The following is a 27949-nucleotide window of genomic DNA, read 5'->3' as shown; positions in this document are numbered from 1 at the left end:
AAATTTTGACTTCGGGTGTTTCATTTATTTTGTCACAAATATATTAAAGGCTTTATTTTAAAATATAGAAATCCTATGCCCACGAATAAAAATCTCCGAATTGTTTAGTAAAAATATTCATTGTTTTATTTATGAAATAAATTATTATTATTTACATTGGAAATAATGCACGAAATTCAAATAATATTGCATACTAAGCGGTATTTTAGCACTGGACCGCTCGACGATACACACTCGAAAACAAAATCTACAAATTACAAGACTCTAGAAATACAAATACAGGGCGATACACATATAATGGGTAGGTAAAAAAAATAATGGATAATGGTGCAGCTTGGTGCGGGATAATTATATAATCTTCAGATCCTGTTCAGATTTGTTGTATACAGAAAGTTCTGTGGCACGCGTACTACGATATTATTTGCTGCTTTCTTTTTTGTTTTGTTTAATCGTTGGTCGCGATTGGAATGTGATTTGAGTGAATTTATAGTTTTTTTTTGGGGATGGATGGATAGCTCTATCTAGTGTAAGTTTTTACGTAACTAATTTGCGACTATGAGCAAGTCGATTTGGCTTGAGACCTCAAACGAAACCAAGTTGCACATAATTTGGCTGCAGCTGTGATCTGCTTGCTGGGTGAAGGGGGGTGAGTTCGCTCTTTAAGGGGGAAGTGGGGAAATGGGCGACCTTGGGAGGGGAGGAAGCGGAGGGGGAAATGTGGGTGCTCGTGCCTTGCAACTAATTACTACGCCTCGCCTTTTTGCCCTGTTCACGCCTTTACATACAACTAATTCATAGGGAAAATTTAACTAAGAACCTTACGAAAGCTTTGCGAATAAATTATACGAGTTCGGACCAAATCGAAGCACGAAAGCACATATACTTATAGAGGGGCTCCTTTCCGGAGCTCTGAAGCTTAAAAAATCCATTACAATTTCGAATCAACTTGTACAAAAAAATCTCTTGAGTTTTAAAATCTCGTAAAAATCTGCATTTTAACTTCAGAAACTACCAATTATTGGATATATAAAATGAAAATTTTAGAAAAATTGTTTAGTTACCATATAAAATGTCTAGTTATAAACGCAAACTATGAATTTTAAATCTTCAGATTTTTCGGCTTTTCTCCCCAACAATCGTCGCATTCGAGTATAGCTAAGTATTGACTTGCAAGTTAAAGTATCTCTTGCGCTGCTGATTTAACATATTTTTTTTTTCGCTATGAACAGAAAAGTCTCCTCCACATTATCCGAACCCTTTTCTCGATCTCGATCTCGATCTCGATATAGATCTCGATCTCCCCACCGGGTGATCAACTGGCTTACATAACTAAAGCGCGAAAAAAAACTGTTGCTAAAATTAAACAAAAAACGTTTCGTTGTTGCGCTCGCTGCAGCATTCGGATTTCGATATTCCGAATTTAGATATATCCTATTTATATTCCGGATCCAAATCCGTGCTCGACTGCTGGCCTCGACCTTCGATTGGCTACTGCCGCTCCACGTTGATGGTGATGACCATGGTTGGTCAATAGTGGCCGCCACCACCGCCTCCTCCTCCGCCGCCACCACTGTGTCGGTGGTGCTCGCGCCTGCCGGACGACTGATCCCGATCGCGGTAGTCGCCGTTGCGGGAGCTGCTCTTGTGGTGGTGGTGGTGGTGCCGCTTCTTCTCGCCCTTCAGACAGACGTCTGAAACCACCGAGGAGACCACCATCTCGGAGTCGTCCCGCATCCCGTAGTTGTCCCTGCCGCATCTGTTTGGGGAATAGAGTGGGTTAGCAGTGGTTTACAATCAAGGTTTTAGTGTTTATTTGGGAGTAAATCTATATACTATATCTTTACATCTTTTAAGAATTTTTAACAAGTTTCGTATTTTCTATTTTGAGGTTAACCCACCTGTCCAGATTTTCGCGGGATCGCTGCATATTATCGCGCAGATTGTCGCGGGATCGAGTCATGCTCGGTGGATCAAGGGTCTCCTTGCGGCGCAGAGCGTTGTGTGAGCTGTTCTTCGAGGCGGACTCGTGCAGGTTCTCCCAGGCTTGGCGGTAGTACCTACAAATAAATAATAAAATATTAAAGTTTTCGATAAAAAAATGGGCGTTTCTCAACGTATCTCATATTTGTTTAAAGAATTTTGTACTTGAAATCCAATAACACATTAATTTGGAAATCAATTAAAGTGATGTATTTAAAATACAAATACAAAACAAGTTGGGAATTGTAGACGCACCTGTTGAGTCCATTGCGGGAACCGGAAGTGGAGCTATCGAAGCTGGCCACAGTGTTGCAGTCGGGCGAGGCGCGATGGCGATAGTGTTGAGTGGTTCGATTTCTGTGAAAGAAAGATAAATATAAACAATAAATAAGGTATTTTTCTTTCCAGTCGAAATGCTGAATGCCAGGACGAAATAGTGTTGGGTTAGTCACAAGATCAGGCAAAAAACAGGGTTAAACACGGAGAACTACGCACACAGAGACAGAGACAGAGACAGATATATATAAATGAAAAGAGACAAATAGAGGGGTTGCGAAAGAGAAAGGCAGGCAAAAAAAGACAGAGACAACGTGCAGTGTGTGTGTTTGTGTGAGTGTTCGTGTTCGTGTGTGTGTGTAAAAGAGAGTCCCGATTTGTTGTGTTTGGATGGGTGATAAATGCTTTGATTGACTGAATGATTGACTGAATTGATGGAGGTGCAACAGCAAGGAGTAGGATTATCGCCTCACAGCCCACAGCATTCGCAGCTTTTCAGCAGTTTTCAAGTTTTGGTTTTATGGTGTTTCAGTGTTTTGATTGACTGTCTGACTGATTGACTGATTGTTGTTTCGTGTGGTGGTGTTTTTGTTGTTGTTGTTGTTGTTGTTGGTTGATTGATATAGATACTTTTGTTGTGTTTTGTTGAGGCTGCTTACATTTGTGCATATGGCCGCTTTGAATGTTTTTTGCTTTAATTCGTTTTCGTTTCGTTTTATAGTTTGTCTTGCATCTTTGGCACGTTTTTAGTTTAGCTAGTGGTTCCAGGTAGTAGCAGGTCTCTTTGGCTTTCATTTTTCCGGTTAACTGTTCCATATTCCTTTTCCTTCTTCTTCTTCTTCTTCTTCTTCTTGTGTGGGGTTTCTTTACATGTGCGAGTTGCTGAAGAGTCCGGCGCGGGCGCGATAGCCACGCCCATAGCTGCTGAACTCCCGCCTGCCCAGCTTCTGATCGTCGAAGGGCAAGGCCAAAACGCTGTACCACAATGAGTTGGCCTGAACCAGACCGCCGCCAACACTCGAACCGATGCTCCCATAGCCACCGCCCTCTGAGCCACCGCCTCCTTCGCCGTTGCCGTTGCCAAAACGGTGGGTCAATTGGGCGGTGGATGCGTAGCTGGTGGCGCTGGTGGCCGTCGCCGTGGCATAGCTGGGTAATCGACTGGGCCTCGGAATTCCAATCCCGATTCCGATTCCCGACGCGAATCCCTGACTCTTCTTCGCCTGCGATTGCTGTTGTTGTTGTTGTTGTTGTTGTTGGTACTTCTGTTGGTGGAGCTGGTACTTCGGGTGGTGCTGCTGGAACTGCTGGTGGTGTTCGAACTGCTGCTGCTGATGGTGGTGGTGGTGGTGTTGGAGCTGCTGGTGGTGGTGATGATGAGCATGATGATGTTGGTAAGCGGTTAAGTGTTTGGCAAGGTGCCGCCGTTGGCTGTTCGGGGTGCTGACGAATGGTTTTGCCAAAAGACAGAGAGTGGGAGAAGCAAAAACGAAAAAAGAGAGTTGTACAACGAGAAAGAGAAAGCGTTCGATGTTCAGGTGTGTGTGTGTGTGTGCATGTGTGTGTGCGTGTGTGTGCTCCGTGTGCGTGTCTGTGTGCGTTAGAGACTCTCTTTTCGGAAGCTAAAAAGTGGGTGTGTGTGTGTTTTTCACAGAGAGATAGTTTCTGAGGTCCGGGCTTACTGAAAGAAAAAACCTTCCAAAATTTTTAAGGGGTTTCTCGGCGCAGAAAGAGAGGGTGAGACAATGGGGCTAAGGGGGAAGAGCGAGACGGAGACAGCGTGTGTGAGCTAGACGGGGAGAGAGAGAGGGCGAGAGAGAGAGAAAGAGACAGAGTGGGGTGGCTGGGCAGGTGGTGACCCCGACAACGATCGACTTTACTCCACACAGAACAAAAATATATATTATATATTGATATGCCAACGCGGTCAATCTGATCTTATCTAAAATTAAAATGGTGCTTGATGGATCTAATAATCAACCAATAACTAAGATCTTTTTAGGAACAACTGTTATATGAATAAATAAAAATTAAACAATATAAACCCTAAAAAACCGAATTGTAAAATCAAAATATTTGTTTATAATAAAAATGTTATCTATCCATTACATGAAATGATTACCAGTTTTTTAAGTTCTTAAAACGTTTATACAATGTTCTAATTAAAACTATTAAAACGATTTAGTTAAAAAATAAATGTACATAGCTGATTATATTTGATTTTTTTTTGCAAGCTGGCATCATTAATGTTTTAGTGAGATAGGATTGTTCATCAAATACCAGATTAATATATTAGCAATTTGATTTCATATATATCTGCATGACAAGCTCGACCATTGAATTTCGTATAAAATATTAGTCTTGTAATCCACAATCACAATGATCACCTTGGGTTCGAAATATCTGATTGATCTGGGGAGAAAGACCAAATTGACCTCGAACACATCGGACTGATCACTGGTCCCATATCTTTGCTTCTGTGCCCCTCACTCGCCGGAGGAGTTCTGATGGACTTACCTTCGCACGAGGATCACGATCGTGGTGATGACGGCGGCCAGGAAGACGAAGCCACCAAAAGCACCCAGAGCCACGATGGCGCCCAGATTGAGTTTGGCCTCCTTGGTCTCCTTGCGATCGGGATTGTCGACGGCGAACGGCACGTTGACATTGGGCGACTGGTTCTGCTGGATGTTGACGCTGTCGGGGATCTCGTTGTCCTGCGGATGCGAGTTCGCGATGATCTGCTGCGTGTTCCGCGTGGTGGACTCCACTCCACCGCTCGGCGCACCACTCGGTCTACTGCGCGGTGGTGTGGGTGCGTACGTGGAGGGTGGTTGCGGTGGCATCTGGTGGGTGGTGGGTGGCAGGGCGGCCGGCGTGCTGTTCGGCTTCTTCGGGATGAGCACGGGTCGCACGGTGCGGCGGGGCGGGAACTCCTCGCGAACGGTTCCTGGCACTGGTGGCACATTGATGTCCTCCTCGGATTCAGCTAAGGGAATGGATCATAATTAGTTGAAGGTAAGTTTATAAGAAAACTTAAAAAAACACACACAAAAGGTACAACTTTTGGTAGTTCTTAATTCAAAACGAAAGGTAAAGAAACTTTGAGTGATGATTTCTTATTCCGAAATTAATGATAAATAAACTTAGCCAATCTAATGCAAAAAATTCTATAAAATGTAAGAAAATTGTTATTGCTATTGGTAATTGTTATGCAGATCCTATTCTTTACAAAACCGAGGACATTACCCAACTTTTTTGACACTATTTACTCTTAAAGATTTCGCAGATAAGAAAAGGCATTTCGTGAGATGTATTTTAAGCTAGCTCATTTGCATGCAAGTAAAGTCTGGCTCGAAAGTTTCCAAAGTACCCGAGATGACCTTCGACCCCATTCCACTGACTGCACAACTGTACTCACATTCGCCGTTGATCTCCACCTGCGTGGGACTGAGACTCGGATACGTGCCCACTGTGCTGGTGGAGCTGCCGCTGATGCCGCTGCTCGCGGTGGAAACTGGTGGGCGGTAGGGGGCGCGGCTGGTGGTGGAGCTGACGACCTTGGGCCGGAAGGGCGGTGGTGTGGCCACCGACGAGGGCACAGGCACAGTGGGTGCGGCAGTGGGCTGCGTGGATGGCTCCAGTTTGATGCAACGCGGCAGGGCACTGCTCCACTGGCCGCTCGCCAAGCAGCTGAGCACCCGAGGTCCTTCCATTCGATATCCCGGTGGACAACTGATCTCCGCCTTCGATCCGTAGTAGGTGCCATTGGGAGCATGGATAATGGTGTTGTAGTAATTGCCAGGCAGCGTGTCGCACTCCACAACTAAGAAGACGGTTTTAGAATTAGGAATTTATATAACTTAATAAGAAATATGTGTATCCACTTACTTTCACAACGAGGTGGTGGTCCGTTCCAGCGCTCATCGAAGTCGCAGGTGAGCAGGGCTCTTCCGATCATCTCGTAACCCTCCTCACAGGAATACTTCACCAGGCTCAAGTAGCCCACTGTGCTGTTCAGCAGGGCGTAGGATCCATGGGCAATGCTCGCCGGAAGACCGCACTCGATGTCTGAAGGGGGAAATTATTTAATATTTAATATACTAAAAATGTATTATCATATAAAAATAGGAAAAGGAATATCATGATTATGCTTTAAATTGAAAGATGAAGTACAGTTCCTTAGAGAATTAAAATACAAACTTTTAGAGGATTTAAATAAAAAAGTTATGGAATTAGAATTAGAGAATTTTGTTTAATTTTCAGAGAAACCTCTTTTTTTTTTTTGAAAATTTTGAATTATAAAAATTGTTAAAAATTTTGTAGAGGTTTCTATCCTCTAGAAAATGTTATATCATTGTATTTTTCAAGCTAAACCCTTAGACGAGTATATACTTACACTTGCACACCGGCGGGAACTCGTTGTAGAATCCTGTCTCGAGACAAGTCCTCGTGGCAGGACCCACCAGCAGGTGGTTGGCATCGCAGCTGTACTTGATCTGGGCACCCACTTCGAATCCATTGAGGGCCACCATCGTGGAGTTGGGCGGCTGTTCCGGTCGACCACAAGTCTTCGGCTGATGTTGGCAGATGAAGTTCAGCAGAGTGTTGCAATTGGTGTCGCTCCAGAGCCAACCCTTCGATCCATCGAAGCGGGCACAGTCCTCGTCCCCGCCGGGATGGCTCCAGAAGGAGACGGTCAGCTCATCGCCATTGACCCACTTCCAGCTGCTGCGATCGCTGCCATCGCGCACCGCTCCCATCCAGTACTGCGAGCTGACGTCACTGCGATGACGTCGCCACAGCTCCCAGCTGATGAATCCCTGCAGCGCCGGATTGCTTTCGCTGATCAGAGTTCCGCCGCGGGACCGACAGAAGGAGAGGGCGTCGAGGAAGTTCAGCGGCTGGCGGTTGTAGAAGATGTAGCACTTGCCATTGTACGAGGCCAGTGCTCCCGGTGGCTGATCCCGGAAGGTGGGACACCGCTCGATGGGCAGCGCCTGATCGGTGTAGACGAACGCCTCGCAAATGGACAGCGGATTGGGGCTGCTGTTCTCCAGGTGGACACTCACAAAGGCGCCCGGCATCGGTGGGTTGCAGGGCAGGAAGAGCGGCTGTCCCGCCTCCAGGAGTCCCGTGAAGCGGTTGCAAATCGGATTCGTTCCCAAATCCGGTCGGTTGTTGCCCACTCGCACCACAATCGTCGCCGGCTTGTTGCCTGGATGAAAAACAGGTAATTGGGCAATCAAGGTTATTGCAGGTACACAACAAATAAGTATTATTAAATAACTATTTCAGATAGTTTACTTAGAATATTAAATGACAACTTACAGAAGAACTTGCTTCCTAATTTAAAACTTAAATGGAGTTAAAACATCTATTTTACTGAACAAAAAGTATTTTAAATATGTTACTTTTTAAAATCCTATCTACTATTATTTTGTATACAAAAAAAAAAAAAATTGCGGAAAATATAACAAGTTGATTTATAATATTTCATTTTTTCTATTGATATATTTTGGACATAAACAAAGTTAATGATTAAGTATTTGTGTTCAGAAGTCTTGATGTTTCTCCCATTTTTCTAGCATCTTCACATGATAGCTGTCCAGTTTCTCGCAGTGCACGACTGCAGTGGCAGCTATTTCTATTGGTATTCCTGTCGACATTATTATGGCTATGGCTTTGTCTGTCAGCGGGTCAGGCGGGTTCAGATCGGTTCAGTTCATCCACTGAGTTCGGCCCGAGTTGCGGATTCAGCTTCGACTTCAACATCGACTGCGAGTTCAGCTTGAGCTTCAGTTTCAGGCAAGTGAAAGTAATCATAAATTTTGGGCCGCACTGACTCACTGGGTCTGGGTTTCTTGGTTTTATTTTGTATTTTTTTCTTGATTTGGAGACCGACTGGAAGTCGAAGTTGGAGTATTCGCTGTCGTCGCCAGAGCCGCACGAAAATCACATAACCAGCCGCCGCCGATTCGAAGATCCGAGGAGTTCGAGATGTAGTCGAGATGGAAATGGAAATGGGGATGGAGATGGAGATGAAGGTGAAGATGGGGGGGACATCGGACTAGAGACTTCGAAGTGCAGACTTCAGGTTGCTGGCAAGTGAAAGCATTAGGGAAAACTGGCTGGCAGTTGTTTGCTTTACCGCCGACGTTTCGGCAACCCTTTTTTTTGGTTTTTCTTTTTTTTTTTTTATAAACAAAGACTTTCGGCTTTTCGGGGGAGAGGATCGTGCAGCGTTTGCCATTTTTAGCTGGCGAAGAAAACCCAAACCCAAACCCAAGCAGAAACCGAAACCGAAACCGAATAAACCTGGCCAACTGGCAATTGGCAGTTAGCCTGGCAGCCTGGGAAAACGGGGCATTGAACTGTCCACTGGGCGAGAGAGTTTCGTCCACAGAATGCGGTCCGAGCAGGTCCATTATAGCGCTTTATCGCCGCTATATGTTTGCGACAGGTTTAGGGTTGGGCCGACGCGATAATGCCCGGCTGCGGTTTAATAAAAGCGAAAAGTTGCTCAATTTAATCAATTTGCTCGAGGATTACCACGGGCTAAGCGCCATTTACTTGATATTGTTTTTTCTTTCGGTTGATTTAGCTGCCTCAAATTATGGTAACTAAAGCTGGCAACGCAAGGGAATAATCTTGGTTTGCTTGTATTTTTATTCAATCACTTTCCATTTTTGTTTTAGGGATAACCTTTTTGTTTCTTCGTTTATTGATTAAATTGCATTATTTACCATCTAAATAATTTTATTTTGGTTTTTACTTCTCATTGAAATGTGGAGTTACAAAACATATAAATTATATTATATATTACCAAACGATTTTCTAAATTATTTTGTCATTTAAATATTATAAGAATTTCTGTCAACTTCTGATTTAATTATTTGTATTTAAATTATTAAAAATTAATTTTCCCCTACAGTTTTGGACTCAAACTCACCGCAGCAGGATTTTCCAAAGTCCAGGCGCACCAGTTGCACCATGTAGGGTTCCAGGAGGTTCACGTACCACCACGGGGATCGCTCCGACTTGGTCAGCGAACAAGTTTCCGGCGTGAAGAAGGCGGATGTGGAACCATCGATGGCCTTTTGTGGAGCACCGGCTCCATCAGTGGAAATTTGCATGGGCGCCTTGCCAGCGGCAACATTCAAAACTGCACGAAAATTAAAAAGCCATTTATTAATTAGGTTGGCCTAAAAATAACAAAAAAGTGTTGATTGGTACATAAATGTTTGTGAAGTCAGGTCGTCGTCAATCACTGTCTTCTGATAATATTAACTTTGCTTTTGCTAACAATAAACTTTAAACTAAAACTGTTTGCTGATTAACAGAAAGTTCGTGAAATAATTAGCGGATTGTGCTTAGATGTACATTTTATTTAATTATTTTTTGTTTGAGAATCGTAAGTTGTATGCAAATTTTCTACTTTGAGTGCTGAGATGCGATAAGTTTGTATACTTAGTACTTTGTGCTAACTGCAGCGATAAGGGTCAAAGGTAATTATTTGGGAATTCAAGGCGCTTCGCGGCGATGAAGATCGCAGTTGGGCCGCTTTTCCAGCGATTCTCTTGTCGGATTCCGTTGGTCCGAGTGTCAGTTGGCCGGATAGATGGCCAGAGTTCCCAGAGTGGGCCCAAGGCCCGGCTAATTGGCCGCGGGCCCTGACACGGTTTGTGGCCAAAAACAAGACAAAACAAAGCCAAGCAAAAAAAAAAAAAGCAATAACAACTCGGAAAGGCAAATAAAAGCCAACAATGTTCTGCCTGGCGAATTTGTCAAGAGACCTTCGTTCTGGCCATTGTCTTTTTAAGACTCCGTCAGATATTATTATATTTACTATATTTTGGATTTAGTTTGTTTGGCTGCCTTCTTTTTTGTTTGCTGGCCAAAAGCAAAAGTGAAATTTAATGTCGGCTCAACTTTTACTTGCTCACCTGGCCGGGCTTAATTACATCGCTCGCCACGCACTTCTGCGGCATTGGGATTCATTAATCAGATGCATCTGTCGGATAAGACGGGTTTGGAGATCCGACTCTCGCAGCTCAGCGGCTTGGAAACTCTTTCTGCGGCGGCTGCTTTCTAACCCCGCTCGCCATCGAATCGCCCCGCCTTTTCGCTCCGTGTAGCCAGCAGGTGTTGCCGGTGTGACAAATGCCTTTTAATTGCTTTTAATTAATTCCCTATTGCCTGCCTGCTGTGTCATGGCGAATTTCGAACTCGCATTCCAAAAACTTGGCCTACAGATCCACAACCAAACAATAAAAGACCGTTTTTCAGTTCGGAAACCTCGGCTTTGTTTTCCTTTTCTTCTATTTTCCAGCGTCATCAAGTTGCAATCAGCCGAGACAGCAGGAGATTCCAGGGGTTAAAACAGCAGCTCTATGTCTATAAATCACACAATTTCATCGAGGGTCAAGGAATCTTTAAGGGGGAATATAAATGAATCCACGCAGCGAGTGGATAAATTAAAAACGAATTGGGTCAGCCCATGGAAAAATCATAATTTTCGAATTGAAATGCATTTTGATTTGATTTTACTTCTATAATAGAAATTCTTGGGTTCATTACTGATTTCTTTTGAAATTCAATTTATGATAAATAGCTAAAAGAAGGTATATTTTCTTAATTATCAATTTTATTGAATCGGAATTTTTACTTTGATTTAAGTTTAAAAAATTGTGAAATTACTATTATTTTTGTAATCTTTCATTAGGTTTCCCATTCCTGAAAATTCCTTAAGCTCCCCAACACGTATCCAAGATTTTCCCAGGCTTTATCAACGCATATCAACACCTACTACTGTCCAAAATCGATCGATTTATCTGTTTGATCTCCCAGTTTGTCGTCCCAACAAAAAGCCCGTCGAAAGTTTGATGGATCGTTGAAGTGCCGCCTTCCTTTTTTTTTTTTTTGAGAGAATTATTGTTCGCCCCCCAATCGATCAGTTCATTGAACAAATTCCGGAATTCATTGATTAGAAATCCATTTACTCGGCGCTCTGGTTGTGTCAATCACTCGGTTTTTGTTCGTTTGGCTCACGGAAGTGCATGTCTAGTTGGAAATTCATTTAGAATTTTTATTTATTTTCGTGCCCAACACGTTTTAACTCTTTTTTCTTGTTTTTTTTTTTTTTTTTTTGCTTTTCGTGTCTGTTGGCTTTAACGTTCGCAGCTACAAAGTGGGTCAATCTGGTCGAGCGCGGCAATTGTTGAATTCTTCCCACCTCGCGGCCTCTCTTTTTTTTTTTTTTTTGACCCCGTCTTTCTTCGCCGCCCCGTCTTTCTTCGCAGACACACACACGCACTGGATTTTAGCCCAATTTCGCGCGTTTTGTTAATCATGTTTCGCTTTTGGTTAACAACTTTGCATTCGATTGGAATGCCATTTGCTCTCTTTTGTTTGCGTGGAAAGAATTAAGATTACTTTAAACATGGGAATTACTCTCTGTTAGTTATGTTATATATCTACTTTATAATCGGTTCTGTTTGAAACATAAATGTAAATTATCCTTTGCATCCTATAAAAGTTCTTGGGCTTTCTATAAATTTTTGATGATAAAAATGTTTCTACATTTTTAAAATTCTTTCAAATTTATTAAACCCTTTTGGGTCTTGCTTTCTTTCTGTTTAAAAATGTTTATTTATTAGAAACTATTCTTTTTTTTTATTTTTCTGCAACTTAAATCGTTTCTTTCCGTGCAGATATATTTTGAGAATGCTTCAAATTTCGTGGCGGTGAAAGTAGTTGGCAGTCGGCGTTTGCGTTTGCGACCACGTCCACGTTTCCGATTTGAAATCGAAGTCGCCTGCGAGGCGCTAATTGAGTTGACGAACGGCAAGTTCGTGTCCGCAGTCTTTTGTTTGGTCAGGTCTGGTCGGCTCTGTCTGTCTGACTGTCTGGTCTGTTGGCTTTTGCTTACCGCAGAACGGAATGCCCTCGGGCACCCATTGCCCCTTGTCGCAGACCCGCCTCGCCGGTCCAAGAAGCTCGAATCCGCGCTCGCAGCTGTAGGAGGCCACCGTTCCCTGGGTGAGATTCGCGCTGGTGAAGACAACGCTGCTGTGCGCCGGCGATCCCGGGAAGCTGCATCCCGCATCTGCAAAAGAAGGGAAAAAAGATGAATAAGGGGGGCCACAAGAATATTAGATTATATGGCCATCAATTATGGGCAAGAATTCTCGGCAACAGTTCTCATCGCCCAGTCTTCACTGCCCCTCAGCGAGCAAATCATTTTTGATTGATTTCCCAATTAGGTTGCGATGGGGTTCTTCAGCGAATTGAGTTGCCCAGATATTTCCCCATCATTTATCAAATTAACTCCCTTGAAAGACGCGATTAAATATTGATTAAGTCCGACGGCAGGTTATGGGATAATATTGATTCTAAGGTTCTGCGCTGCCACAAATGATTGAGCGTTCCCTAATTGAATTTAGGAATTTGGGATCACATTTAAATAATGAAAGAGTTGATTGAATATGAATAGATAATTCGAGGGGATAAATAATCAGATGTAAAGGTTATAGAACTTAAAAAAATGTTTTAACAAGCCATTAAAAAGTTGTATGTAATTTCTGATTAAATCTGTTAAAACAATAGGATTTTATCTGCGACTAAACCGGCTTGCTGTTATGATTGTTTTTTTTTCTAATAATTTCCAATTAGGAATCCAAGTTATCTGAAATGGCTTTGTGCTATGGTTTTCTTAGCCGCTTTGTCAGGGGTATTTTCCCCACCGTTTGATTGACAATTAAGCAAGTTCCGTTCCAGTTTGGTCACTCGACGCCTGGCGAAAAATCTCTGGCATTCGTTGATTGCAAAATGTTCTCGACTCTTGTTGCAGCTTTTGCTTTAGTTTTTGTTGTTGTGCTGTTGTTGTCAATGCAAAGCGTGAGAAAATGGCCACAACAACACTGACAGCACAAATAAAAACAACAACAACAACAACAACAACAGAAAAACAGCCATCAATTTAGTTGTAGCTGCCGCTTTTGAATACGAGTATCTATGCAAAAATGCGATCCAGCAGCCGTGTGCAATAATCAAATGTGTTGCCGTGGCGGCATTTGTATGATTAGTTATTCAATTGAGAAGTTCCCAGGCCCGCGGACAAGCGGACAGTCAGACTATCAGACAAACCGACTATAACCATCTGACTATCCAATGTCATGAGCTGTTTGATTCATCCCCAAACGCTGAAAATTGTTCTCGTCTTTTGGAGCTGGCCAACATTTTGCATAATCGAGAGGACGGGGATAGAAAGAAAAACGGCAGCCAGTCAGAGGCAGTCAGTTCAGTTAGTTCAGTGAGGCGGCGAGGCATGCCATAAATGGTCGAATAACTGCAACATCATTTGACCAACAGCTAACAGCTAACAGCTAGCAACTAGCAACTAACAACCAGCCACAGTGCAACTTTCCAAGCAGCTGCAACAACTAAACTCGCAGAGATAGGAAAAAAAAATAGAAAAAAACAGAAGAAGAAATAACACGTCTTGCCCAGTTGTTGCTACACATTGCAGCCAGCTTCTTATACAATCCCGATGCCAATGCCAGTGCAACAACAATTTCATCATAACGGAACGCTGCCTCCTAGGCCAACTCATCCAATGCTTTTAGCCACTCCAATTCACTCAAAAGTGGGGAGAGCAAAAATCCAAAAAAAAAAAAAAAAAAAAAAAAACCAAACTGGAGTGGCAAATCAAATTAGTTCGGGCAAATTGAAATTAACAAAAGGCAACTTTAGGCGAGTCATTTGTTATGCAGGGCAAACGCAAATTAAGAAATCAAGTTCATGAAACATTTTCAATTTCGGCCTCAGTATTTCGGTTTCGGTTTCGGTTTCAGTTTCATTTTTGGTGGGGTCTCAGTTACAGTTACAGTTCCCTGAGAAGAAGAGATCCCCAGACTTTAATGACGACTCCCACGCTGTGCGTCCAAAGAAACCGAAATGGCTTGAGGATCCCCCCAAACCAAAAAAGAAAAAAAAAACAAAAAAAACCCAAAGGTTGCCCAGTCGGCGATGCATGACAATGTGGCTTCAACTTCAACTTCGTCTACAACTTCGGCACCATACTAATTTTTTCCCTCTTTTCTGTTGTTTTTTTTTTTTTTTTTTTTTTATATTTTATTTGAGCTCTGTACTTTAGCTTTTTGTGGCCTGGGGGAGTTTTCTATTTTTTTTTATCTGTACTTTTTTGTTGTGGTGTTTTATGGCCCGAGTGGGAGCTAATACCTTAAAGTGCAAAGGCAGCCAGCAACTTGTTGCTTTCATTTGCTTTCTATGTGCGCGAACTTAGTGAAAGTGATACCTCACACACACACACACATACACGAATACATTTGGAAGGCACACAGACATGTGCAGCACGCCACCATTGACAAAACAACAGCAGCAATTTGTACAACAAGCAACTACAGCAACAGCAACATCAGCAAGCAGCAACTAGCAACTAGCAACTGGCAACTGGCAACTAGCAACTAGCAACAAAAGCATTATGGAAGTCGGAATATTCATTGTGCGCGTCTTGGCGCGGATCAAAATCATCTAATAATCATTATAATCATAATAACCGTTATAATTTCCAACTTGTTTCGGACATGGTCAGTTGTTGCCGTTGTTGCTCTTGTAACAAATTACCCATCAACGCCTTTTCTTTGATTGCTTTTCGGAGTGTGTGTTTTTATGTGTGTGTGTGTGTGTGTGTTGGTTGGGGAAAATGTGTAGCACCAAAATCGAAATTGTTTGCACAGTTCACCCGAAATTAAAAGAGAATTGAATGAAAAGAAAAATGATTGAATAGCAGCAGCGGCAAACAAAATGTTACAAAAAATAAAAACGAAAGCGGGAATTAATTTGGGGTTTCTGCGGTCTGCGGAAGGAAAGAGATTTTTTGCAGTTATTTTGTAGCAGTTGAAAAATTACATTCATAAATAAACTGCAAAGGCCAAACTGAAATTTGTGTTCCACCATTCAAGTTAAAAAATAACTAAAAGTAACAAAATACAATATAAACATAACTAATCTCTAATCATCAATAACTTTGTCTTTTATTTGATTAATCATTTCAATTTGTTTAAAAAATAAACCAATTTAGCATATCTCATTTAGCATCTTTTAGGTTGACAAAGAATCTGTGTTAAGTAATATTTATTCTGCCCATCTATTTAATTTATATGCAAAATATTTGTTAAGTGATACAGTTTGCTATTCTTTCGGCCTAAAGAAAAGGTTACGCTTTGGTTGGCAAGCCATTGAATAAGTTATCGAAACACATCCACATTTGCCGCCTCGCCGGCTTTATTTATATGCAAAATACCAGTTTCGAATCAGAGTGGCAAGTGGCAAGTGGCAAGTGTGAATGGTCCAGCGTTTCCGCTTGAGTGCAGGCCTCAATTAATGCGACTCAGCAGCGGCGGCTTAGAGTGCAGCTGAACCTGCAACAACCAGCGATCGCTGGCTGCGTAGAAAGTTGCTCCCGGGGAAGGGGCGACTGCAGCAGCAAATGGTGACCCCCACTTTGGTTCGGTCCCAGGCCCAACCTAGGCATTATCCCCCCCCTTATTACCCCCCTATTTCCCCACCATTTCCCATTTTCCATTTTCCATATTCCATCCACATTCCGCATTGCAGACGCAAACAAACAACACAGTCTGCAATTTGCGTATGTCGGCTAATTTCGTTTTAAATGCAAGTCCACACCTGGAGGAATTTTCCAACCTGTGAGTGGGGAGTGGCCATTCCATTGTTTTCCCCACGTTATATTTGGTCAGCTCATTTGACCCCACCGCTAATTAGTCTTGGCGGGGAAGAGCTGGGAAAGTGCCAGAACTAAGAGCCAAAGCCAAAGGTTTTCTGCAGTGAGTGCAGTTCTGGGACGTCATGCGCTGATTGCCAAGCGCCTACGCTTCGTCGATTTATCCGCAACTGCTGATCTCGATGTTAATATCTTTACGTTGTTTTTATGTTCTGTTTTGTTTTGTTTTTTTTTTTTTTGGCCGGAAAGTGCAAGTGCTGCCGCCACAATCCGCGCCCGATGGCCCAATTGCGATAGCCCAGGGTTTTCCCTACCCGAACTACCTAAAACCAACCAACTTAAGGAAAATAAGAAATAGCTGGAAAAGAAAAGAAATTTTCTTTACATTCACCCAAACGGCGGGAGTTTGGTCGAAAAGCGGCTCAGACCGTTAGGCTCCATCATAATGGCCGTAATAATAATGATGATGGTCATCATTGGAGGGGGTAGAGGAGGAGGGGGGGGGAGGGGGAAATGGGGAGCTTTGGCCGCTGATTGGTTTTGGATTTACATAAATTGGCGCTGGAATGAAGCCGGCTCTCACGCAGCTTCTCCTTTGCGGTGCGCTTCTCTTGACCCAGTTAGTCCAACTTTTTGGTGCTTCTTTTTTTTCCAGTTTTATTTTTTTTTACTTTACTTCGGTTTTTTTTTTCTATTTTTTGGTAAGCCAAATTAGTAGAACCTCGTTAAAATCGCACACAAACAGAGGTTCGGAGAACTTCGGCGGGATTTCGCAAGTGCAAGAGGTTTTTGCGCAATGTGGCCATTGTTGCTTTTGTTGTTTTTGTTGCTTTTGTTTTTTTTTGTTGGCGGATGCGCCTGGCCAGACGAAACTTGTGCAAGCGGCCTGCAAGTTGCAAGTTCGTTGCCTAAGTCTTTTGATTTGAACTTCCGCCAGAGGATCTCTCTTGGCAATCAAAGGCTACTTAGGCCGCACACTGAGCCAAACTTAATGAGTAAAAGATTAGGAAATAAAGGAAGCACAAAACAATGATAGCTTTGTGCTGATTTTTCAATTTGAGTAGTACGTGTTGCTAATTTTAAAAATCTTTATTACTCATACTTCTTGAAAAATTATATTGTTTTTTTTTTACTCAGATTTAATTAGACTTACATTTAGTGGGTTTAACAAAAACTATGACATTTTCTAAGTTGAACTTGTAAAAAAAATATATATATATATATCCTTTTATGTAAATTGACAAAAAAACTACACAAAAAACTATTATATCTACACAAAAAACATGCTTTTAATATAAGCAGTTTTTTCATTAGGCAAATTATTGGAATTATTATAGCTATACGACTTTTTAATTAAGTTCTTTATAAGTTTTTCAGTGTATCTGCTCGGGCGACTGCCCTTGGCTTTTAGTATTCCCCGCCAGCCGTTCGTTCTTGCCTTTTGGAATTAATTGCGCATAAAAATTGCCCATCATGCGCATTAAATGAGACATCAGAGAACGTCTGTGAGCTAGTTGGCTGGCTAAGAGCTGCTAAGCGTATTAAATAAACATGCCTATCCCCCCTCCCCCTCCCCATTTCCCCGCCCCCCTCCAAGAACCACTCTTTTATGTAACGGTACGCACAGCAACAATAAATTTCAAGCGTAAACAGTTACGTAAAACAACAAGAACAGCGAAGAACGCTGAAGAATTGCTGCTGGCAGTCTTCTCCCCCCTCCTCTGGAAATTGTCGAAGAAGAAGAAGAAGTGGGGAAGTCGAGGTAGAAGTCGAAGACGACAATGACAGCATCCATTCCGTTGGCAACTGGAAGTGGCAGTGGCGCAGCATCGTTCGCCCCCGTCCGCAAATCGGTGGCTCAAACGCGAGGCTTTATAACAGGTTCGATATGATTTTGCGGCACTTTTGCCGCAAAGGAAACGCTTGATTGCCGCTTCTAAAGCAAGGCCAACCAACGGCAATCGTCAGCGGACTGAAAGACCGTCGAACGGACAAACGGACGGACGGACGGACGGACGGACAAACTGGCGGCGCAAGCCAAAAACACAGAACGATCGAATCGACGACATTGACCGACGATACTGAATACTGAATGCTGGTGGATAGTAGATAGTGGATAGTAGATGGTGAATAGTAGATGGTAGATGGTAGATGGCAGATGCTGGAAGCTGGATTCTGTAAGCCGTCTTTGCCGTTTGCCAGTTGACCGCATTCCAAGCACCGGCCAGCAAATCAATGTGCAAGCGTTGAAGCAACTTCAGCCGCAGCCGCAGCCTCTGCTTTCTGCTTCAGCCACATCAACCCAGTTGTCCTTCTCTCTGCTGCACTGCGAGAAAATGTGATTGTCTTCCTCACATTATTTTAATTTGTGATGGGGTAAACAAATTTTGCTACATTTTTTGTTATGAGCTCATTTACTTCATTTAAAGCAAACAAAAATTCACTTATCTTAAAAGAAAATTTCACAGAATAGTTTATCATAGAAATTATTAAAGAAACTTTGCAATTTTAATATGATTGTAATTGAAGTAATTTTTACACTATATATAACACTGCTTTTAAAATATATTAAACATTTTAATACTTGTTCCTTTTTTAACAGAACTAATTAAACAATCAGTGAACACAAATTTATCTCTTTGTTGTGTGAATGATTCTAAATTTATAATTATAGAAAAACAATTACAGCAAAATCCCAAAATTAGTTAATATATTCAAAAATAAATATACAAAATTCGAAAGGTTTTTAAAATGACATTATGTATTTTATATAATATTTTATTTATTTTCTGTTGCTTTCTAGACTTAACTTTTCTTTTAATATTTATTTATTTAATAGGCGTGTCTGGTTTGTTTCACTGTGCTGGCTTGCAAACTGGGTCACTTCGGCCCAAATGCAGTTTAAGATAGAATGCCAGATGGGGTGTGTGTGTGTGTGTCTGGTTGTATTTGTGAGAGTGTATGTGTGTGTGTGTGTTAGCCAGCTGCAAAACACCTGCAGCAGTGGCAGTGGCAACACCGATTGCACAGCAGCAGCGCGATCGCGGCTCTGCAGCTCGTGCCACAGTGAAGACTGCACAGTGAGTGATTGCAGTGACGGTTAGCGGCTAACGGTGGCACTTAGCCGGCGCCCACTGTACATCTCAGATGCGTTCCCATTGCAGTTGCTAATTTCTGCGGCTTTTGCATCGCCTTTTGGTTTTGTGCCTAATTTGCTTTGGCTGTGAACATTCTCAATGCTATGCGAAGATTGCCTCCACTTTGGTTTTATGGGCCTTCTTATTTTTATTTTTTGTTTTTTCTCGTTTTTGTTTTTGTTTTTGCTTTTGTTTTGGGCTTGTGGCGGCGGTCTGCCACCAAAAGTGGACAAACGCTGGGGTTAATCTTTTGGTCAGACCGCTTCCCAACTCAACCAAAAAAAAAAAAAAACACACACACACACCAAATAGTTACCAAAGAAAAAAAAAGAAGAAATGGAAATAGAATAAAAAACAACAGTTTACAGGGCAATTTGCATAAGAAAGGAGAACACAAAGCCGAGAATTCGTTGGCCGTTCTTCTTCAATTTCGGTTTTCTGGGCCTTTCTCTGGTAATTCTTGGACTTTTGTCAACTCTTCTATGCAAATGGCCAGTCACAAATCAAAGCTTGCCCCCAATCCAAAAGGAAATTAAAGCCGTTTCGTCGCTCCAAAAGGCGAGAAAGAGATGGGTAGAGCGGTGCAGAAAAGAGAGGGAATGAGGGAGACCGCAGTTTTGTCATAAATATTTTCACTTTAGACATTTTTGTGGCCAGAAAGCCGCCGCCGCCGACGCTGCTGCTGCTGCTGCGGTGTGTTGATAATAAAATCGATATTTTCTTGACTCTTGGCTGTTGGCTGTTGGAATTCGATTTGAATAGTTTTACCGCTAGTTGCGGGCATTACGACATCAAAAGATCGGGATCGAGACGGAGACGGAGATGGAGATGGAGATCGAGAGGAAGGGGGAGGGGGAGGGAAATTGGGAGCTGGAATCAGGTGTAGCAACTTGCTGCAGGCTAGACAACACATAACTGTTTTAGTTGTTGTTGTTGCTGTTGCAACTGCAACTGCTGTTGCTGCTGCTCTCTTATTGATTGGCCACAGCTGCAAAAATGCCAAGTCATCCTTAGCCTGTGCCGATGCTGCACTTCCGATTGCCCAGAGATGAAGAAGAAGAAGAAGCAGCAGCAGCGAACAGTCATTGAACTTGCCACCATGATGATGATCATGATGAAGATGGCGCCATCGCCTCTCCATTCAGCGTGCAAGCGGAACAAAAGCAACTTCACCAACAGCAACACCATCTACAACAGCAACAACAACAACATTAGCTACAACCAACAACAACAACTATAGAGTACAACTGAGCTAAGCAAATTGCAATTTCCATGCGTTACCTGCCACATCCACATCCCCATCCACATCCACATCCATGTCCGATGTCCGATGTCCGCAATTAGGTAGCCGGCCCCATCATAATCTATGGTTATTGTTATGGCCATTGTTATTATAAGTGTTATCGTTATGGCTAAAATATTAAAAAGGCTTACGGGAAACGCTGAAGGAAAACTCTGTGCCAGGCGGTTCAACGCTATATTTCCTAAATTTGTAGCTAAACTAAATATCTTATGCTTGCAAATATAATACAGAAGATACAAGTGAATGTGAAACTAAGAATGCTTCAAACAAAAAATACCATCTCTTAGTTGTAAGTAATAATGTTTTTCAGTTCATAAACATCGTTTCCCAAATATTGCAGCTAAATAAAATGAATATTAAATGTGTTGAAAGATTAAACTATGTTTTTCTAGCACAAAAATCTTTTACAAAATAATACAGCTTAGTGAAATTAACAAACGATTACTTGTAACTATTTTTTGAATATTATTTAATTTTTAACCTAGCTCTGTAATAATTTCTCCCAAGGAAATCTTGATTGTTTTCAAATTACTCTATCGCAATCACTTCATAAAAACAGAGCAGTAGTCAGTCGTGAAATCGCTTAGCTACACCTTGGTCAACTTTTCACACTCGAAGGCTCGATCAGTGCAATCGATCGATAATTAACGACAGCTGTGCCAAATTATCGATCAATCTCGCGTCACTATTTCACGATCGTTTTCATGTACGACTATTTTGTTTTTGATTTTTCCACTTTTCGCTCGGATGGCAATTTGCAACCGTATTTCTTTTTTTTTTTTTTTTTTTGGGGCCAGTGACGAAACGCACAACAGCAACTCCAAGAGCAGCAGCGGCGTTTAAAGTTATTAACAAAGCAATTATTAATAACAATTTCAATTGTTTGCCTTTGCACTGGCATTGGCGGCAGTCGTGAATCACGTTGGTTGCCAATTTGCCAATTTGCCAATTTGCGGTGGCCAACAACGGCACAACTGCACTTACGTACATATATTACAATTAATTAAATTAAACAGCAAAAAAATACAAGTACAAGAAGAAAAGAAAAGAAAAAATCGCATAAATTCTGTCCAACATTTTTCCCCAGCTGCTTACTGACTTTTATTTATTTTTTTTTGTTTTGTATTCAACATGTTTCTCTTTCTTCGCAGCTTTCTTGGTGGCATTTAAATGCGCTGCTAATAGCAAACAATTTCATTTATTTATTAGACGTTAGTTTCACTTTTCGAGCATTTCACTGCGACATTAAAATTTCACACACGACGTCTAGCAAGTTGGCCATCGAGCAAACAAAACGCGAAAGTTGCCCACCGACGACCACGGGTGCTGTTGTCGCCGGCGAGATCAAGATACTATATATGAAAAATATTTAACTGCAGTATGCCGTTTATGTTTATGGCAATTAAAAAGATACTGCCGCCACACCGCTCACGCCTGAGAATCGCTATTTTCGCAGTGGGGCGATATGCCCAGCCCACAAACTCATCTGAATGGCATCGAAACTGATTGAAATTTATGCCACAATCCCATCAGCGAAACGACAATGACAGTCCAAAGATCTATGGCTCGTTTGGGGGATGAGTTGCGATGAGATCAGATCAGATCGGATCGGTTTGGATAATGACGAAGACACTCCCTCGTCTCATCAATTCTTCGCCGGCTTTCGGCATGAAATCACCGAGCAGAGAAATCCCATTAACCAACTGACTGGCATTGGGTGTAAGTTTTCGCACACATTCCGCACAGAGCGTAATTTATTGCGGGAAAATACAATATGGATGAGAGATAGGGCTTTGGGGAATATTAACTTTGATTTATTCTAATTGAAGTAGCTAAAAAATAGAAGACAGATGGCATTTTCAAACCATAAAATTCAGATAAAATCATGGGGATAAATATCTAGCAAAAAAACTAGGAAACGTTTTAATCTTGTTACCTTCTTATTAATAGCTTCTAAATTAAATTGAATTTTAAAATTGAGTGGTGTGTAAAATTATAAAATTTGTGTGGATTTCTGATTTTTAGTTTAACTTTCCAAACGTTTCGTTGAATATATTTAACTCCGAATGCAACCCAAATGAACTCAGTTTCTTGTTGAATTTTATTTGGCATTGCCCTGCTTTTGATGCTCGTCACTCTGGCGATGATTTACATATCGAGTACATGAGTACCTGGCAAGGCCATTGACGGCTTTTGCGCAATGTCCCGCCCCCAAACCACATCCCCCCCTTCCCCCAAAGCACTCCACCCCCCACGCGTAGGCCACCTACGTGCCAAGGCGGCAATTGCAGCCGGGCTAAGAAAAAAATAACCAAAAACAATAAAAAGAAGAAAACAAAAAGCGAAAAAAATATACACAAACAAGACCGAAAAAGTTGCGTAAATGTGTTAAGTTAAGTCGGACATGCTCAAGTTGGAGTTGAGAAACTATAATTTTTGGCAGGCAGTGTCACCCGCATGAACAACATCATAATTATCGAGCGAATGGACTTAATGAGTTTTCGCAGTTGAAAGTGAAAACTGCCTTCGCACTGCGAAGGTCTGTCCCACGCACAGATTTCCAGTTGATTTTCCATAGTTTCTCAGTTTCAGTTTCAGCTTTGACTTCGGCTTCCTACTTCCTTGTGGCAAGGCCCCAAGGTATTATGTAAAAAAAGGCAGCGGCGACCGCAAATGCCGCAAGGAGCCAGGCATGCGTGCACCACCCTTTTCAAGCAGACAAATTGCTGCGGTTCATTGTGCAGCAATCGGCAGATGGCAAGCGGTATCGTTTCGGTTACAAAGATACTCGTACTCGTACTTGTACTCGTACTGGTACTCATACTTGTACTGGTACTCATACTTGTAGTTACACTCGTACTTGTATATATAATATTTTCTTTGAGAGTTTCGCATTGCAATTAAGCGGGCGCCGAGCTTCCGCATCAGCCGCTGATGATGATTATGATGAGCTGTGGTGGTCATGCATGCCCATCCCCAATCCCCAATCCTCAGTCTCCATGCCAATCCCCATAATACCCACAATACCCATAACCCATACCATATTACGTTTTGGCCATTAGATGTTGGGCATGTGCTCGATCATCCCAGCCAGCGGGATTCGCCATCTTTGCCTGCCACTTTTACTTTTCTTATTGTCAACAATACGAAGGAAAGCCGCAGAAATAAAACTTTCCCAACATTACAGATTTCTGTGTTTGTGTTGTTGTTGTTGCTGTTGTTGTTGTTTTTGCATTTGTATGTTGTGCTTGTCTTTTGATTTTCTTTCCCTCTCTTGCCAAGCAACTGCAATTGTTGTCGCTTTTATTGTGGAATGGCTGGCGCAGATCATAAATTTTCTTTTAATTTCAGTTTCTGTATGTTCTGCCTTTGTCTGTGATTAATTTAAGTTAATTTACAAGATTTTCCACCGCTGCAGCGGTAAAAGTCTCGAGTAAAAGTTTATGCCTTCACTTCTCACCTTCGTGAGTCGTACCCTTTTTCTTTTTACAATTTGGGTTCTTTCATGTAATTCGATATGTTACAAGTAATTGAATACAAGAAATGGTGACAGGTGTTTCTCTTTTTTGACCCACAAAGAAGTATCGATACTTTGAGCTTTATAGTAATAATAAATAAAGTAGGAAGATGATAATGTACAGCAGATACAAAATTATGCTCTAATAAGTTTGGAAAAAGTTTCTTGCCAGTATTGTAAGTGTTTATTTATTTAAAAGAAAACATTAAAGAAACCTATTCAAAATATTATAAAAAATATTATAAAAGTTTATTTTGTGTTTTAAGAAAGCATACAATTTGTGGTTTTTAATGAAGTTGAAATTTATAGAAGCAAGTTTGTTGCCTAAGTCTTTTGAATCTAGAAAAAAATATAAAAAAAGATTGTTGATAATAATTTGTTCTAGAAATTGAACTCAACAATTATTTAGTTTATTGCCGTCGGCTTTTTATTTTAATTTATAGAGTTTGTGATGATCTAATATTCGAGTCCTAAAGCAATCGTTTTATTTCCCCCAGTGCACTTGCCACGTGCAGCGGGCAGCTTGTTGCTTCAGACTTTGGTGTGCCACATTTGGGCTCGCCGAGTGTTTGCTGACCCAAACAAACATCCGTTTCCTGGCAAATGCCCAAGTGGCACGCCCCCTGCGCCCCTTTCGCATATCCCACGAAACAATTAACCGGCGGCCGAGAGCACTTGAGCACTTGACTCGCCGCTGAAAACTGGAACTGGAACCCAAAAGTGGACTGGGAGTGGAACTGGAACTGGAATATGGGCAACAGTCCAGTTGGCCAGCGGACAGCCTGGACGCCCGTTTATTAACGTGGGAAAAATGCAAAGGCAGCCAAACTTAAAATAATATAAATTATAAAACGCTGCTTTTGTTTCGAACCAGAACCGGAAATCAAAAAAAGCAACAATCAGCCGAAAAAAAGTGTGTATGCAAAAACAAAATAAAAAATTAAATGTGAAAAAATAACACACACACACACACACAGAAGAGAATCGGCTTTATTTTAGGTGCGCCGCAAATACGAAATAAAAAAATGGGTGATGAAAATGGGCAACAACAAGAATAACAACAAAAACAAAAACAAGAAAGCAGAGAAAGATGTGGAGAAAGAAGAAGCAGAGCGACAGCAACAAGTGGAATCCACAACAAACGAGAACGAGAGAAAATTTGTTTGCTTTTTCTCCGGAGTGCCGTTGGTGCGGTTTTTTTTTCCAAATACCCTAAAAAATGGGGCATGTGCAACTTATCGCTTAAATGCGAATTGGATCCCGTTTCTGTTTGAGTGGCGGTTCAATATTTATTATCTCGTCTTGTGCAATCTTCTGACTAATTGCTTGAGTGTTCGCTTTACCAAAAAAAAAAACGCTGCTCAGTTATAAATTCCCAACGTTTTGTGGCCACATAAATTAATTAAACAGTTGTCTAAATGCTTTCCAGTTGGATCACACCGATGAATGCATTGTCTATGTGTCGGAAGGTTTTGTGAATGATTTAAGAGCTAAACCATTGCTAATTAAGCTTTCATAATTTATGCAAATGAGCTTGATTTAAAGTTAGCCACCCTAAAAGTTCCCACATGTCAAGGCTGCAGTTAAATATCATTTCTGAAGGTGTTTTGTTTTGTAGTGGAGATCTATAATTGGGTTAGCTAAAGTGTGTAACTAAAAAGAGCTCAGGGCAAAAATGAATCAAAGATTAATACATTTTTCACGGATCATTTTTAAAAATGTTCAGTTAAATCCCTTATTTTTCGTTCTTGAAATTTTTTTTTTCGATATAATCACAATTTATAAAAATGAGTATACTGCCTAAATAACAGTGGCTATAATTTTTGGTCCCCGAAAAAGCGTTTAAGAAAAAGGAATCTAAACAAATAAAAAAAGTTTGTTGTCTCAGTTTTTCGATTACTTATCTTTGCTGAGAATAAAGAAATACATTTAGGGCTTATTTTTAAAGAATTAAATGCCTAAGGAAATCTCTTCACAGAAGAACTCAACTTTAAGGCTCCCAAATTTCGATGTCTCTTTTTGAGAACATTTTTTTACATATCCTTTTTAAGAACGCATATCCCCTATAAGGAACAGGGTATCCGCTGGCCGTTCTGGCACCTTTTGCAGCATTTCTTTCTTGTTTTCGTCTTTCGCTTGACACACTCACCTATATTCTGCGCCTGCGCCAAAGCCAACGCCGACGCCAACGCCAACGCCAGCAGAAGCAGCGGCAGCGACGGCTGCGTGCGGTGCATTGTTGCTCTCTCGCTCACACCTGCTGCCAACACCAGCTGTCCGTCCGTTTGTTTTTAGTTTTTTATTTTTTCTAAATATTATTTTTAAAGGGTTTCTTAAGCTGGTGGTTTGAATACTTTTTCGCTGGATTTAGCAATTTGTTTTCGCACACTTGGAACTTCCCTGGAACTTTTAGCACTTGGCACGAGTTTCGTATTGTTTCGACATGCCAGGAAGTGGGGTTCGATATTCGGTGAACAAACGAAAAAAAAAAAATAAATGATCACACTGCACGAGCACCGAACTTAAAAAAAAAAAAATAGTTATAGTGTTATATTCGCGACGCGATAATCCGCTGCACGAACCGATCGCTGGGAATTCTGCAGGGCGACTGAAGTTATTTGGAGTCGGCGATCGCGCACGAAGAATTCTTCGCTGGTTTCTCGGTCTTTCACTTTTCGCTCTCTATCTCTCTCTCTCTCTCTCTCACGGTCTAGCTGCGAATCTTTGGCTCTCTGTGTGGAGACAGTCTCTCTTTCTTTTTCTCGTTTTTATTTCTTTTGTTTTTCTTGTTTGCCCCGTTAGGCACCAAAAACTTGAACCGTCGCCTTGTGCAGCTCGAAAGCAACTGAAAGTTGGAGACGTCGCACCGTGCGTCTTGTAAGCTGCTACCTGGTTTACCTGTCTCTGCCGACGTCGCAGCTGCTGCCTCTGTCGACGTCGACGCAGCTGCATGCGTGAGCACTTGCTGCGCTTTTTGGCAAGTGGCAAGTGCCAAGTGTGTGCCCCCTTCCCCTTCTTCTTCTTTCCCCCCTTCCCCTTCATTCAGGGTCTAGCTGATCAATGGCCAAGCCAATCGGTTCGCGGGCCATCATCTCCAAAACGGTAATAACAACTAATACAGGTTATGCAACTGTAACGGAGCACTAAGAAAAATCGAAGAACTCGGCTATCGGCTTATCTCTTTAACACTTTTGGGGTCGATCCGTCAATAAAAGCCGACAAAGTTGTAGATTTATTGTTCTTTTAATCTTGTATTTTATTTACGTTTGCTGTCAATAAACTAAAGAAACAAATCTATTTAATTTGTATTTAAAATACAAAGGGTTACATTTACTTTAAATAAGTCTGAGAACTTTTGTTTCTGAATGTTTTCAGAGACAATAAAACATTTATTGATATTTAAATACTCTTTAAAAAGGTTAAATGTTAACATGCCAATAACATTATTTAAACATGAAATAGGTTCCATATTATTTTCAAATGCTGATAACAGCAACTACTGTTAGTTTTGCAATATTTACAGAAAATGTATGTATATTTTTATTTTTATTTAAATGTTGGTGTTTGCAATGACATTTTGCCCCAGTGCACAATTCTTTCTTCCTCGTTTTATAAACGCTTGTGTGTGAGTGAGTGGACCAATTTAGAAGAATTCCTCGATGGATCAGGTCTCGGTAACCTGCTGGAGCTGCGGAGCTGTGGAGCAGTAGATTTGTGGATTTGTGGACCTGGAACTGGACGTGAACATTCAGCTTAGAATAGACGTTTGAAAACTGAACACTGGACATCCAACGTTGCACAATGCCGTGCATTTGCATGCCACACGAACTGCCGGTTCGGAAAGTAAGCCAAATGGTCAGGAAAATTGGAGCAGCTGGCAGAATCCAGATTCATGGATGCACTGCAGCATCCCAGTTCTTTTTTCTCTCCATTTCTCAGTGTCCAACCAACGCACATTTCTCGCTCTTTAT

General features: G+C 41.6%; 1 protein-coding gene across 3 annotated transcripts; it reads right to left on the bottom strand.

Annotated features, from left to right (window-relative positions):
• Positions 1–111: 111 nt before the first annotated feature.
• LOC108094628 lies at positions 112–26830 on the bottom strand. 3 transcript variants are annotated; one of them, XM_017195317.2, is made up of 11 exons: positions 26128–26830; positions 12188–12364; positions 9209–9421; positions 6656–7474; positions 6148–6327; positions 5678–6082; positions 4774–5245; positions 3127–3699; positions 2236–2337; positions 1899–2057; positions 112–1756 (listed from the first exon to the last, which is right to left on the bottom strand). In XM_017195317.2, the coding sequence occupies exons 1-11, from the start codon at positions 26213–26215 to the stop codon at positions 1528–1530; spliced, it is 3417 nt and encodes a 1138-aa protein (XP_017050806.1). In that variant the 5' UTR covers positions 26216–26830; the 3' UTR covers positions 112–1527. The 3 variants fall into 3 exon arrangements, 2 of the variants coding, with proteins under 2 accessions (XP_017050806.1, XP_017050805.1); XM_017195316.2 differs by lacking the exon at positions 3127–3699 and having other exon boundaries at positions 118–1756; positions 26128–26829; XR_001771565.2 differs by lacking the exons at positions 112–1756; positions 1899–2057 and having other exon boundaries at positions 2257–2337; positions 2916–3699.
• Between the last annotated feature and the right edge of the window lie 1119 nt (positions 26831–27949).

The sequence above is a fragment of the Drosophila ficusphila genome, unplaced genomic scaffold (assembly GCF_018152265.1).
Source record: "Drosophila ficusphila isolate 14025-0441.05 unplaced genomic scaffold, ASM1815226v1 contig_198, whole genome shotgun sequence".
Taxonomy (NCBI): Eukaryota; Metazoa; Arthropoda; class Insecta; order Diptera; family Drosophilidae; genus Drosophila; species Drosophila ficusphila.
This window is presented reverse-complemented; position numbering and strand designations above follow the sequence as displayed.

Excerpts from the sequence above, each read along its gene's own strand:
- LOC108094628 (XM_017195317.2), bottom strand. The coding sequence starts at position 26,215 with ATGCACCGCACGCAGCCGTCGCTGCCGCTGCTTCTGCTGGCGTTGGCG. Across the intron at positions 7,475-9,208 it reads CTTTGGAAAATCCTGCTGCG|GCAACAAGCCGGCGACGATT; the intron begins GTGAGTTTGAGT and ends TTTTTCATCCAG. Across the intron at positions 5,246-5,677 it reads GGTGGAGATCAACGGCGAAT|CTGAATCCGAGGAGGACATC; the intron begins GTGAGTACAGTT and ends CCATTCCCTTAG.